The sequence below is a fragment of the Pollachius pollachius genome, assembly GCF_949987615.1.
Source record: "Pollachius pollachius genome assembly, chromosome: 10".
Taxonomy (NCBI): Eukaryota; Metazoa; Chordata; class Actinopteri; order Gadiformes; family Gadidae; genus Pollachius; species Pollachius pollachius.
Genome location: NC_136943.1, coordinates 4513098 through 4528436, shown reverse-complemented (window position 1 = coordinate 4528436; position 15339 = coordinate 4513098). Strand labels below are relative to the sequence as shown.

The 15339-nt window shown below is 45.1% G+C and overlaps 2 protein-coding genes across 5 annotated transcripts in view; one reads left to right on the top strand and one right to left on the bottom strand.

Moving 5' to 3' along the window:
* Positions 1-549: 549 nt before the first annotated feature.
* tlx3a (T cell leukemia homeobox 3a) lies at positions 550-3301 on the top strand (the record flags this gene model as incomplete). Its single annotated transcript, XM_079745055.1, has 3 exons — positions 550-979; positions 2021-2258; positions 3118-3301. 3 exons carry the CDS (start codon positions 550-552, stop codon positions 3299-3301), a joined length of 852 nt encoding a protein of 283 aa, XP_079601181.1.
* Positions 3302-6523: 3222 nt separating this feature from the next.
* kcnip1a (Kv channel interacting protein 1 a) overlaps positions 6524-15339 on the bottom strand; it is a gene marked incomplete at both ends in the record, with an annotated part of 39903 nt that continues 31087 nt past the window's right edge. For 3 of the 4 annotated variants that reach the window (XM_079744447.1, XM_079744449.1, XM_079744448.1), the window contains 7 exons: positions 6524-6571; positions 6830-6892; positions 7002-7106; positions 7356-7463; positions 8030-8100; positions 8202-8271; positions 8617-8741. In XM_079744447.1, the coding sequence (XP_079600573.1) occupies positions 6524-6571; positions 6830-6892; positions 7002-7106; positions 7356-7463; positions 8030-8100; positions 8202-8271; positions 8617-8741 (590 nt within the window). Of the gene's footprint in view, positions 6572-6829; positions 6893-7001; positions 7107-7355; positions 7464-8029; positions 8101-8201; positions 8272-8616; positions 8742-10732; positions 10842-15339 lie in introns of those variants that run through there. The other variant, XM_079744446.1, reaches the window with a different exon arrangement.

Here is a 15339-nt window from a genome sequence, read left to right as displayed (position 1 = left end):
CACTCGAGCCTAATTATTAACTGAATCTTCTACTCTCGCCCATCATATTTGTGCAGAATAAATCGAAACGGTGCAAAGATAATGCGTCTGTCAGGATGAATCGTAAACAATCTGCACAGCCATCCATAAAGTTTAAGGGGAAATCGTCGGTATCGGTGCCAAAACATTTAACCTTATGTGCAATCAGTCATTTCAGTGCCAGCCAATGAGACGTCGAGCGTGATGGAGCAGCACGGTGCGTGGGTCAGGCGGGGAGCTGAGAGAGACGCAGGGTCTTGACGCGCGGAGGGGCAGAGACACAACGTCACATCCCACCACAAGCTAGTCCAACTTTCACCAGCGCGCCTGCAGAGGAGAACCTCCTTTTGTAAATGGGACTCGTTTGACTAAAACACCGACCTATCTGGATTACGAAGAGACAAGTGGACTCGAACGAGTAGAAGAAATGAGTTTGGTTTTGTCCGTTTGATTTTATAGTCATTGCTTTTGGTTTTGGTTTGGTTTTCAAACCAAGCATCCCCTTGCTCCAGTCTCGGTTCGACGCTGGGGATGGATCACGCAGCGAGCTCACCGAGTCCTCCCGCTAAGCCGGTCCACCACGAACCAATCAGTTTTGGGATAGACCAGATCCTCGGAGCCGGTACAGACTCGGAAAGCGGGCGGACCGCAGGAGGAAGACAGAATCCCTCCGATCTAAACAGCGGAGAAGGCTACTACAGTTTAGGAAGTCCTACCGGTTCCAGCGCGCCCTCTTACGCGGCGTTGTCGATCTCCCTGTCCGGCATCATGCCTCCGGGAGAGTCGGGGGGGCCGTACGGAGAGAGCAGGAACCTGGGCACCCGGGGAGTGATCCGGGTCCCGGCCCACAGACCCATGCCACCCACGGGTCCGCCAGCCCCGGTGCAGAGCGTGGTTTCGGGCTTCGGAGGGCTGTGCTTCCCCTGGATAGGGAACAGGTTCTCCAAGGATAGATTATCAGGTAATGCAGAATGTTTATCCAGTCACTCGACTCACAAACCATCCAAACAACATCTGAATGAAGACTGTATAGGTCAGGAATCCGTTGAAAGCTATAGCAACTAACTGAATTACAGGCCTGTATTGTGGCTTCATTTACACATGACAGTTTTAACAGGGGTTCTTGTTGTGGGCAATAGCAACATATATAGGTGCTGTATATTAACCATTATATTTGACGTGCATTGGCTTTCAGAGAGCTTGAGTTAATTGTAGAAAGAAGGCCTAATGTAGCCTAGCCTGGGTTTCTGCACGCTACATTGAAAAGCAAAATGAAATTACATTCAAGGAACACCATTCATGAATAGGAATTCATAATAAACGATAAAAACGAATATGTTATTTACCAATAATTGACCCTGCCTCAAATGTGAGAAAACCAGCTCAAAAGCAATACAAATTCAGGCTGATAAAAATATAAAACAACGGCCTTTTTTTAAAATTTTTTTTACCTTTTTTAAATTAGCCTTATACGAAAACCTCTCTGTAAATGAAGAATAAATATTAACCCCATACTAGGACTATGTGGATAATGTAGAATGTAATTTTAACCAAATCCATGAAGTAGGAGATTAAGAGTCTAATTCAGTATTGAGTATTGGACAGTTTGCAGTGGTCAGGGTGAATTTAATGCAGGCCTCCGTGTGGTTTAGCTGCTGTTGGCTTAAGGCTCCTTCAAATGCTATTACTATGAATATGTAATCATTCTATTTTTTTAAATATATCGCAATCACATTTATTGTAATGTTATCTGCACCATCTGTTTTACGGGCCTCTCTAACCCACACACAAACACACACACAGACACACACACACACACACACACACACACACACACACACACACACACACACACACACACACACGTGTATACACACACACACACATACACACACACACACACGCACGCACACACACACTCTCTCTCTGACTCTCTCCTTCCCTTCTTCTCCCTTTAACGCTCTCACACCTCTCCCCCTCTCCCACCTCTCCCCCTCTCCAGCAGCCCTGGTGCCTTTCGCCGTCACGCGGAGGATAGGACACCCGTACCAGAACCGAACCCCCCCCAAACGGAAGAAGCCACGCACGTCCTTCTCCCGGGTGCAGATCTGCGAGCTGGAGAAGCGCTTCCACCGGCAGAAGTATCTGGCCAGCGCCGAGAGGGCAGCGCTGGCCAAGAGCCTGAAGATGACGGACGCGCAGGTCAAGACGTGGTTCCAGAACCGCAGGACCAAATGGAGGTGAGTCGGTCAGACCCCCCCCCCCCCATAGGCCGGTATATGGACCAAGGTAAAGCAGCTTTAGTGTGGACTATAGGCCTGTAAAATGTGCCTAACAGGCCTGACAGTTTTCAGACATGAAATTACAATTGTATTTATAAATTATAGGAAAATTGTAACTGAATATATATGCATGACTATAGTAGGCCTACGACACAGCGTATAGCCTGCGTTTCATCCTGCATGATAAAATAGATGAGTTGCTTAAGCCTACTTTTCCAATTGCATTCCTCTTATAAATAATTTTACCAAAAAACATACATTAGTAAAGTAATAATACTAGCTTATTACTATTAATAATACTGATACTATACTCTTCTACTACTGCTTTTATCACTACTGATAATAATACTATTATGGAACACTTGGTTTGGGATTGTTTACAAAGTGATTAAACCCGATAATTCAAATGAGAAAATTATGAACACAGTTTAAAAGATTAGAAAACAACGAGGCCTATATTACAATTTATTTAAGCATTGCCTGCATTAAACAATACTGCATTCCTCTGATGAGAAAGTGTGGCTCTAAATGCCATAGGTCTACTTAGTAAATAGAGTCCTAGTTTGACGGACAAAACATTTCAGGGTTATCAGAATGGGCATTATACCAACCCTTAATATTTCACCATTCACCACGTTAAACTATATTATTATTAATATTACTAAATAATTAATATAGTATGTTCAAACGAAATAGACTAAACACTATTCCTCTTCCTAAATACCATTTCTTTTTTCAAATAAACTTCTCTTTATCCGCATATATGTATTTCTCCATCTTTCTTTTATCAATCCATTTTCTTATTGCGCCCCCTCAGGAGACAGACGGCAGAGGAGCGGGAGGCTGAACGGCAGCAGGCCAATCGGCTGATCCTCCAGCTGCAGCACTCCGCCCTGCAGAAGTCCCTGGGCGAATCAGGCTCCTCGGACCCGCTGTGCGCGCACAACTCCTCCCTGTACGCCCTGCAGAACCTGCAGCCGTGGGCCGAGGAGAGGGAGTAGGCTGCAAGAAGCTGGGTGACATTGACAGATCGTGCAAAAAAAAAAGAAAAAAGAACGAACAAAACTAAACCCCACTATATGCAGCTTTATGTCTTTTTGGAGAACAACTATTTAAAAAAAAAAAACATACGTCCGTTAATACGGGCAGAACGAACAGAATCCACGGGACGTCATGGATGAAGAAATTGTGTCTCGGAAAAACAGAAATTGTGTCTCGGTTTGTTAATCGAGACACCCGGAGAGAATGGGCCTTTCTGCAGGCCTCCACAAGCGACACCTTCAGACTTTTCAAATCCTGGTGGAACTTTAAATGACTGGACTCTACCGGTTTCTATTCCTGCATCCATTTTAGGCTTTTACATTTGTTGTTTAGAGTAGAACAGAGATAGGAACATATATCCAGACCTGTGAAGGACGTAAGCGGCTGTTGTGTTTAATGCGCGTTTCAACCAGGACCTATAAAGTCGTTTTGGGACAACAGCCCAGCAGAACGGATAGCGATGTAATAAACCCTTCATAAATAGTCACCGAGGTCTACTTGAATAAAGCACGCCACGTCGTATGAATCAAGAGATTTTTAAAAATCAATAAAAAGTAATAAAGTTCTGGAGGGCCTGCTCAACATTTACAACGCATTATATCTACATGCAGGCTGTGAGTGCCCGGGCGTGTTGGGTTTTTATGGAAGCGACTGTTTACAGTGATATAGATTCAGAAGGACACGGAAGAGGGTCAGAAGAAGAGGGATGCATGTTGCATTACTGGTGGTTTCCACTTCGTTTCACGCACATATATCGATTCCCTTGTTGTTCTGTGATTTTTCAGATCGATAAGAAGATGTGCAACTCTTTTGTACAGTTGTATAGTTGTTGTAAATGTCGTGTCTATATGATGCATAAACCATCACAATGTTTATAATGCCTAAAATCTGCTTTTTTCATTTTCGATATGGTATAACTACAAGAGAATACACTGCATTTCTTCAGAAAAAAAAGAAAAATCGACTGAATATCATTTTTTTTAAAAGTTTATTGATAAATATAATGATTTATACAATTTTGCAATACACACATTATTTCATCTCGACAGCTTGTATCTATGTCTGTACATCTGCTCATTTGTCAGTCTGTCTGTCAGTCAGTCGGTCCATCTGTCTGTCTGCCCTTTATGTCTGTATGCAATCATGGGTAAAACTGAGACGGCGCATCGCACCAAAGGATTCTGCAGTACTATTCATAGCACAGTGAAAGGGTATGACGGTAAATCATTTATTATTAGTAATTAATCAACACGCTTTTGTTGTTGCTAGATTCATTTTTTGCGCATGTCGCTCAAACCCCACCGAGGGATGGCTCTCGTTCACAACATGGCTTCCGTTCCTAGAGGGTCAGTGAAAAGGTCCACACCTTTCAGTTATTGTACACTTTCTATTGCATTTCTATCACTTCTGTAAACCCCAGCCCTTCCGTTCTTGAACTACACTCCCCTCTCCTTTACACTTCCATCCCCCCCCCACCCATATACACTCCCCTCTTCACATCCTCCCATCCCCTCACTCCTGTCCTTCTGCACTCCTTTACACTCCTGTACCCTGTACCTTTCCCTCTATCCTCCCATCCCCTCACTCCTGTCCCTCTCCACTCCTTTACACTCCTGTACCCTGTACCTTTCCCTCTATCCTCCCATCCCCTCATCCTTGGAAGTCTACCTCTGCCGTCGCTCCCTCACAGTGAAAGGTTGGGGGTATTGAGAGGAGCTTTGTGTGCACCTTGGTTATCAGGGTTCGGATTATTCCTGCTGAACACAACATAAGGAGGCGGAGGAGTTCTTCCCACAGTCCGCCGAGGTGATGATATCCCACCGCCAGTTAAGTTTGTTTGAGTGCGTGAATTCTGGGAAAGAAACCCAGATAACAACGGCGCCATCGCTTGTTCCACATCCCAAGGGGTTCTCAACTCATCGACAGCACGGGAACAGAGTCACCAAACGGACGCACTCGGACGTTAACCCTCGAAAAATACTCCCACACACACAAAGTCATTGTTCTGCCTGTAAACCAAAAACTGGCAGCTTCAGCACAGAGGAACGTGGATCAGGGATCCTGTACCGATACGATGGGACATGGGACCAGACGGAGAAGCGGACAGACAGAAGGGACGGACAGAGAGGTGATATAAGCAGGTAGACGCACTGTACGGACACGTGTTTACAGTCAAGTCGTTACAACACTAATACACCGACCCACGCCACTGGACCACACAGAGCAGAAGGAGGCAGGGGCTCCACAACCACGGGAACCATGCACAAGGCGGTCAACACTTTCAACGGCACGGTTCACATCTGGCCAGCGGCCTGGCCTACAGGCGTCTGGCCCCCGGCTGGATTCGCCAGGCCCGAATTCGGTGATGTTAGCGCCAAATATGAGTGTGAGGGAAACTGACACGTTTTGGAGAAATGAACGCCGGTAACAAGCCCGCTTCTTAATGCAATGGAAGCGGTCGCTGCTGAGTAACCAGGGCGAGATGTTGTCTTCCATGCCTGTAGATACATATGCATATTCATGGCAGCGTGTCAGATCATAATCGCCAATGTGTCAATAATCACCCACATTCTAGAGTGCACTTTGATTTGATGATTCCCAACTGAGTGATCACCACAGGAAGCTGTAGTGTAGAGAACAGGTCGGCCGGGATTCAGTTGTTCGGCGATTGCGGGGGAAACGGTGGACATAGCAAGACACGGCAGTGGTACTCAGTGTTCGGACACGGGTATGAAGTACGAAATATACACAGACTCAACACCAGCAACAACGTGTAGGAGAGGTGGACGCATGAGGTCAAAGGTTAAGGTTTCATAGGTAGGTCAAATCAGGGGGTGAGAAAAAGGGGGAGAGGGGGGATTTGTGGGTTGGGGGTCTCAAAACCGTCCCGGTCTTGAGGGCGCTGCTGTGAAACAGCGTGCATGCTCAAAAGCCTTTGTTAATAAAAGGTAAGTAATAATAATAATCATAATAAATAAATAAATATCAAAAGAGGTAGGTTGCCCCTGGCTTGGAGACATCCCATCATAGCAGGTTTACTGGGGACATCGAGTCCCAACGTCTGCAGAAAGAAGCCCTTTACTGTCGCACGATAAACATACTCCGCTCTCCATTCTCTTTCTCTCCCTCTCTCTGTCTCTCTCTCTCTCCCATCTGCTGCTTCTTCTTCTCCTTTCTTTTCACTAGATGACGTTTTCAAAGAGCTGTAGAGACCTCATGATGTTTTCATCCTGCAGGGAGTCAAGGAAAAGTTTGGTATGGTGATTAAGAGGCGTGTAAAGAATGCAATTGCTAAATTGTGTGATAACAACATTGACCACTAGAGGGTAGTCAAAGCCAACGAAAAACCTCCAATTCAACCATTAAATTGTCGACATCACCACATAACCGTTGGCAAAGACCACAATAAGTAAGCGTAAGTATATATTTTTAAATAATTTATATTGATAGAGTGTAGATAAAGTCTGAGTAGAAGGAGAAATTGTTACCTCTTGACAGGAAAGGATGAATTCATCTAGAGTGACCACTCCATCTCTGTTTTTGTCCATTTTCTTAAGGAAAAACAAAAAAATTTGATAAACAAATAGTTATGCTAAATATCAAATTAGCGCAACGCCTTCACACACGCAAACGGTTGAAATGATTGTGATGTGCGTGTACCCGGAAGAAGGCCTCCACGTGCTGTTTGTGGGAGTCATTCTTCAGCGCGGGGTAGGTGTACTTCCCCATCATGTCGTATATCGCTCTTACGATGTCCGTCATCTCCTGCAGAGCCCACAGGGTTAGTGAGGCTCACACGGGACAAGTCAGTGATGAACTCAATCATGAGCAGATACTAAACTCTGGCGGATTCTTCTGTATTGTTTAACGATATAAAGACATGGACACAGACACACTGACAAACGCACATTCATGCATTCGCACACACACACACACACACACACACACACACACACACACACATGCAGAAACACGCAGAAACACACACAGGCAGACACACACGCAGACACACACCTCCTTGTTGATGTATCCGTCGTGGTTGATGTCGTAGAGGTTGAAGGTCCACTGGAGCTTCTCCCTGACCGAGCCTCTTAGCAGTATGGACAGAGCCATCACAAAGTCCTGGACGGTAACACACAATCAGCCGAACCGAGGACACCACTGTGGTTTAAGAGGACGTTTACCTCAACACTTTCACTTCTGTCATCGCAGCCTTTGCCTTTCGTCCCCTCGTTAATGTAATCAGAAGCACCTGAGGCACTGTGCCCAGATGGCATAAAAGAAGCGTGAGGAGTATCTCTATATCAATATTACAGTACTACTATTCGTTGTTTGAGTTTATAGTGTATATCAGTTTTATTCACTCATCATGAGGAGTCCTAATGTGCAGAGAGGGGTCCGTCTATTGCCCCAGGGGCCGTGGATATCTTTCACATGCAAGGAGAACAGAGTATATGTGTGTTAACTCAAATAAAATCGGTGATCTATTATCGTCAAAGCGAATTCATTTGATGCTATGCGTCACTCTTGTGTGAGTGGTCGTTGGGCATGTGTACACTGAGCCATAATATTGAGCACTAGGATCATCATTCTTGGTCGTAAGGGACCCTCAAAGTGCTGGCTGAGCACTGGAGAATTCACGTGTAAGGATGTTTGCTCCGCGGTTGCAAGTTTTTGTTTCCCCCTACCTCGAACTTGATGGAGCCGCTGTGTTCTGTGTCGAAAGCATTGAACAGGTAGTGTGCGTAGGGGCTGGCATCTGCAGGAGACAGAGAAAAGTTTCCTTAATACACAAAGTACACAACGACACACACCCACACACAATGCTTGGAAATTGTAAAACCGCAATGTGTGTCGTACCTCCATGGGGGAAAAACTGGGAGTATATTTGTTTAAAGGTGTCCTCGTTCACCACACCACTTGGACACTCCTGGGGGGGAGAAGAAGAGAGAGAGAGAGAGAGAGAGAGAGAGAGAGCAACACAGAGAGAGTGTGAGAGAGAGAGAGAGAGAGCAACAGAGAGAGAGAGAGAGAGAGCAACAGAGAGAGAGAGAGAGAGAGAGAGCAACAGAGAGAGAGAGAGAGAGAGAGAGCAACAGAGAGAGAGAGAGAGAGAGAGAGAGAGAGAGAGAGAGAGAGAGAGACGGTTGGAGAGAAAAAGATAAGTCTTAAATTCACAATATATAAATCATTCACCTGCATGGCATCCCAATGTGGACTTGGTGTGCATGATGTGTACCAGTGTAAGAGAACATCGTGGTGGTGGGGGTCTTACGTTCTTAAAGCCGCGGTAGAGGACCTGCAGCTCCCTCTTGTTGAAGTTGGTCAGCGCCTCCAGCTGGCCCAAGCCCTCTGGCCGATGGCAGACCATGGTCATCTCCAGGTCATCGTCCACCTTGTCTGAGCACACACACACACACACACACACACACACACACACACGAAAAATTAGATGCAGGAGCATCGAAGAGTGGGAGGGAAGCTCAAAATATCTCAGAGGACATCGGGCCTCTGTGACCAAGGTGAAAGGGAAAGTGATTTGCTCCGTTCTGTTCTACCTGACCAAGCGAAAACACAGAGTGAGTGTGCTTTGGTCAGCCCTCCTAAAGATGGCTGCCGAATTAATTGTGCGGACGATTATAACAATGTTGATGATGATGATGATGGATGACGGCGATGACGACATTGGACGATATGAGAGCAGTATAGTAGTAAGTCTAATTCCCTTACTCTGCCCTACGGCTTTCCCTCGCTCTCTAATTAAGGGAAGCCAGTGCAAAGACAGGGGCAGAGGGTGTCAGGCTGGGATGGAGACAGTGTTGGAGGTACTGGAAGGTAGAGGTCATCCCTCCCCTCACCTCCCTCAGCACCATCATTAACAGCTCATTACTCTGCTTCAGGGGAGGGGAGAGAGGACAAACCTGACACACACCCCTACGCAGAAAGGCACGCACACACAGTGATACTGCTATCCTAACGTACCACACACACTCACAAACTCAATATAAGCATCACTGCAACACGGGCATTTATGTGCTTATGTGCGCGAGCGTGCAGGCACACACACTCAAACACACACATGCACACAGACAAACACACACACACACACACACACACACACACACACACACACACACACACACCTCAGGATGGGCGAGGGCTTACAGCCCAGGGAGAGGTAATTCACACCCTTAGTCCCAGCGGACCCAAGGTATGCACCTCCACCACATATCAAACCACACAAAGCAGGTCCGTGCGCACACACACGCCAACATAAAGGCCCACACACAGGTGGAGGGATATTATAGTACGCACACACTAGCGTCTTCCAGGACGCACGTGGGCGGACACAATGCAGGCCTCTCCGGCCGTAGAGGATATAAAAGACCTTTGTACCGGTCTGTTCTAACGCAGTCACCTTCACACCCTCTAAAATAAGCACAAATAATTTAAACTTGGGACACCTCATTAAACGGTCCACTGCAAGACGTTCTGTCCGTTGTAGAGACAGCCCGGAGAACGGGGGTAATTAAAGGGACAACCGCCTTGCTGTTAAAGTGAGAGCCAGGCTCTGTACAGTAAACCAGTGTTGTTATTGCCAAAAGTCCATCTTTACCGAAGTGTCATCGTAGGACACTGGTATAGCTCATAACACTTATTATGGGTCTGCTCCTAATCTCTACCAGGGCACGGGTGGTAGACTGAACTAGTGAAGATACGCCTACTACAAGTTTCTTCGTGCATAAATGGAGCAGATAATTTGTGATATGAGCGACGTATGTGTTTGTCCTACAACGAAGCCTCTGTGAAAAGGGACTCTAAACCTGAAATGCATTCCATAGCATGTTCTGTTAGTTGTGGGTGGAAATAAAGTGAGACATGAGTGATTTTATATCCATTGGATTCGGACAGGGTTATCATAGGAAAAGATGAGGTGTCCAGCCCAAACTACGCTCACATCAATCCAGCTGGGACATTTATTCAATAAAAGGAGTACTCGTGGAAGACACCACGACATTCAGGACGGAAGAGTCATTGATTCGCCCGATATCGGACTTACGTTGGGCTAACTCATAAGAGCCGCAGAATTTAGGATCTCAATCACAATTCACCTGTACACCAATAAAACTGTTTTGGTTGTAATCTAAATACCTCACTTAACTTTATAAATAACTTCAGCAAGTCAATTTGTTAATCAACATTTTCAAATGACAGTACTTTTGTACACCGAAAAAAAGTAAACATCAGCAATACGACTTAAATTAAAAAAAAAAAACGTTTGGTTGTTAGGTCTGGCCGTCCTTCGTAGTAACGCCCCTGGGCTCAGGAAGTATCACTCCATCTGCCTCAATATTTGACTGAATACTGTGACGGAGGCGGTGGCCACTCACCCTCCACGCTGATGACGCCCATAAGGTGCAGCATCTTCACGGCCCCGCAGCACAACACAACGATGGCTATGGCGCGTAGACTACTGTCACTCTGTTCCTCTCCGTCCATCTCAAGCCCTCTACCTACGACCAGCTTGTACTGATGGCCACAACTGGAGGCGCTCTCTTTCAATGTTGAGATATAAAAGCTTTAACTCGTGTCTGTCCAATGATGTATACTTTCTTCTGGCTTTGGTTAAGCTATTTCAATTTCTTTCCAATTTCAATTGTAGTCCTATCACTCTCCGGGCATACTCTCCATCTCCTCTCCTGCAATGGTAACAGTGTCTCAGCCGTGTCTATCTCTCTCTCTCCCTCTCTCCCTTTCTCTCTCTCTCTCCCTCTCTCAGCTGACTTTCACTCCGTCCTGTACTCTGTGACTTTACCTCATCTGGCTCGCTAGCCTATCGTGAGCTCCCTCTCTGTGCACCCGAGTTTAACGTCCAAGGTGCCTCATGCCACTGAATGCCCCGTTCTCCTTCAAGAGTGTGCGTGTGTGTGTGTGTGTGTGTGTGTGTGTGTGTGTGTGTGTGTGTGTGTGTGTGTGTGTGTGTTAGCTGATGGATTGGGCTCATTAGGGTAGGGATATAAATGATGGACCACAACACAAATTTCTAACCAAAACAACACTAATAAAGCAGGTTTGTTGGTGTTATCGTTGTTTTTGCTGAATACCTAGTGCTATATAAAACACTATAACCAGTGGTTTGCGTTAGGCCTACTTCATGGCTGCTACATGGTAAAGTAGTGTTGTTTAACTTCTTTAACTTGCGGTATGCAATATTCACCAACAGGGGGCAGCATAAACTAACAGGTAGGGGATGGGATGCATTGGGTTCAGTAGGGGAGAGGGGGTGGTAATTGCTTTGGTTTTACGACGCCATATAAACAATGACATCGTGTTGGTTTTGTATAATCACCGCACACACAGCAATTTATCGAGGGAAAAAACGGGAACTGGGAGAAAGTCCTTATCCTGATCATCGATCTATCGGACACACTCCCACCACATGCTGCACCGGAGGAAATTGCCAAAGAAGGCAGAAAAGAGAATGGAATATTTTAATTAACCGGTTGCTTTTTTTTCTATTTGCATTAGTGGAGCACAGTAGAGCCTTTAAGCTGATTCGCATCGGAGAGCCTAACACACTGAAATAGGCCTACAGCCGGTCATTTTACGGACAGCAGGGGGCTCTGTTGTATAAACAGCCTCAATAAAAGTTTACCCACTTAGCGCTGTGTAACCAAATCTGGATCAAAATGCAAAATACTAAATCCGTTTGAATTTAACAGCTGGATAAGCTTTTAATTTGATTGTACGGCGCGTCTCAAAACGGCGTTTTTTTTTGTTAACACCCACTGCGAGCCCTCCTGATGGCGTCGAGGGGAGACAAACAAAGTTTTTTTTTAATGGAGCCGATGATTGTGTTTGTCGCAATATTCCGATACATATTCATTTTTGCGCTCGTTAAGAGAGGAAGTGAGCCGTTAACCGGCCCAATCAGGGCCAGATCCCACCAGCTCGGCTGGAACACAAACATCTCCATTGGTTCTCATCCCACAATTTGTCTTTTTCTTTCATTCTGCTTGGAGAAACAGACAACCATACAAATATACATAATGATTGATTGACAGACAGACAGACAGACAGACAGACAGACAGACAGACAGACAGACAGACAGACAGACAAATAGATAGATAACAGTAACATGCAGATAGATAGATCTTTAACATTGCTAAAGGGGGACGTGGCAGAAGCTTTAGCGGCGTTAGCAGTGCTATGGGATTAAGCCGTGTCCATATCATAGCTAACAGGCTGTGTTACAGCCCACTCCATGTTGGGCATTAGCATGAGAGCCTAAAGAGTCTCCACAGAGCACCGGCTATAACCGAGACGAATGCTGTTCATTATGGAAAACAGCCGGTTCCCTGGGCTAATTTAGCCAGCGCCCTCATGCTACCAACCACCCCTTCAGAACGCAATGTCCAGGGCTGGCAGGAGTCCAACAGCACGGCCCTCCCACTCACACACACCTCCCCACACCCGTTACACCCAGCAGGACTCTCTCCTGGGTTTAACCGTTCCCATCTTCCTCCAGGGTTGCTATGATCTCTATTCTGTTCTGATGTCCACATCCCAGGAGCCACTCCATTCAATCTCTCTCTCTCTCTCTCTCTCTCTCCCTCTCTCTCTCATTCACCCCCTTCTGCCTCTCTTTCTCTCTCCCTTCACCTCTCTCCCTTCACCTCTCTCTCTCTCTCTCTCTCTCCCCTCATGCTGTTGCAGAGCATCGTAGTGCATGGGCGGAATTAGCTTAATCTGTGGTCCCTAAGGCAACAACAGGGCAGGCTCTCATTGGCCTCTTGACAGTGGAGCACTCTCCAGGAAACGACCGTGGCACACACACACACAGACACACTGACACACAGTTAAACATAGGCACACACACGGATACAGAAGTATTTAGGCTGGTATTACTTTCATCCAAGCCTTGCCCACACTGGGGCGCTCCTGTTAAGGGCACCATAGTAATTTCCGTGCACACACACACACACATATATGCGGCTACTAATCCTTAACAGAGAAGGGGCTTAAAGGTACAGTTGGAAGAATTTAGAAGCATCTAGTGGAACGGACTTGGCAGAAATGGATATATAATATTCAGAGGCAAGTTTTAATTAGTGCATAATCCTGTGAAAGTAAGAATGGTGTTTTTGTAACCTTAGAATGAGCCCTTTATATCTACACAGAGAGTGGGTCCTCTTCAATTGGGGCGGCCATGTTGCACCTCGTTGTCTGTTCAGGACTCTGGAGGGGACAAACAGCACTGGAGAATATGTGTGAGACAAAACCTTATGGCCTAAGATGTGTAGGATGCAGGGTGTGCGTTATCCCATGACTACGACCCGTTTGTGATTCTTATCTAGTATCGTTGTTGCGTAGGAGCATTACGATGAGCGATGTTGTCTATGAAATGCACCACCTCAGGGAGGATCATCAGGGATGTGATGAGTGGGTGTGCTTTCTTTAATACATCAAACATGTTATTTCGCTGCTCTTTCTGAGAAAATGTGGTTTCCGACACAAATATAAAAATATTTTTTTTATCGAACCCCGTTAATCAGACTTGCGGTGATTAACGGGGTCCGAGCAAAATGAAAAGTCAAGAACACACTAATGGAAGATATATAATATGACATAATTATGAAGGAAAGATGTTGAATTTCCCTTTACTGCCATACTGTGCCTCGGCTTTCAGGTGACTGGGCTGCAGAGCAATGGCCGAATGTCGTGTTCAGCATGTTCATAATTGTCTAATCTGGATTTGAACTCTCAAACTAAGGATCACCAGTACAAGGCATTATCGCATTGAGCCACTGACAAATCTGAAATGTAGCCTCATTCACATGGTGAAAATGTCTATTGATAAGCACACATCAAGAAAAGTCCAAGCAAACATTTCTCAAATGAATTAAGGGCTTTCTTAAAAGCAAATACCTGAAAAATCATTGAAATACTGGGTAAATTAAACATTTGTTGTCAAGAACACTAATGGAAGAAATATTAATATGACAGAGTTCATTATGAAGGACAAATGGTTATAGAAGAAGTTCCCCTTAATACCATACTGTGTCTTGGCAGTCCGATTCTTGGAAACTAATGAGCCGGAATGTCGATTGCCTAATGAATTTCAGGTGTTGTTCAATGTTGTGTTTCTTACATGAGTTGCAATGACAGAATGTCATGTTCAGCTTGTTCATAATGCTCTAATCGGGATTTGAAAACTCAACCTAAGGATCACCAGTACAAGGCATTATCCCGTTGAGCCACTGACATTCCTGAACTGCATGAAGCCTCATTCACATTGTGAAAATGTCTATTGATAAGCACACAACATCAAGAAAACTCCAAGCACACATTTCACAAGAGAATTAAGGGCTTTCTTAAAGAGTACAGATCTGAAAATGTGCACTGTTAATGGTATCCAACTAATGATAGCCATATGGTAGATAAACAATAACAAAATGGTCATATAGGCAAAATGGGTTGAGACTGTGGACGTTTGGGTTTTCTATGAAATTGTGGGAAAAGTAAACATTTTTAGAGCAGAAGACCAGGATTTTATGAATGCATCTGATTCTAGAGATTAATATTCTGAAAGAATTTTGAGTCCAGGTCAATCCGGTGAGGAGAAATAAGCCTAATTCCTGATTTTTTACAATAGCGCCACCTTTGGGTGCAGTACCACCAGTACTACCAAATTTGGGTTTATGGGTAGAGGGGGTTATTGGTAACCATACCTGAAAATTTCAAGAGTTTTCGACTAACGGTATAGGCTGACTTTTGTATGACTTTTATAGAATTTGAGAAAAAAAGAATACGTTACATAAACAATTGGGGCCAAGCAGCTTCGTTGCTCGGACCCCTAATAAAAATAAAATAAAACTGCAAATGGTCACGTTATCAAAAGCAACCTATTTTCACATAATAAAGATTGGCTTGTAGCATCAACTGCTATCGCGACGAATGATCAATGCATATAACCACTTATTCACCACTATGGAT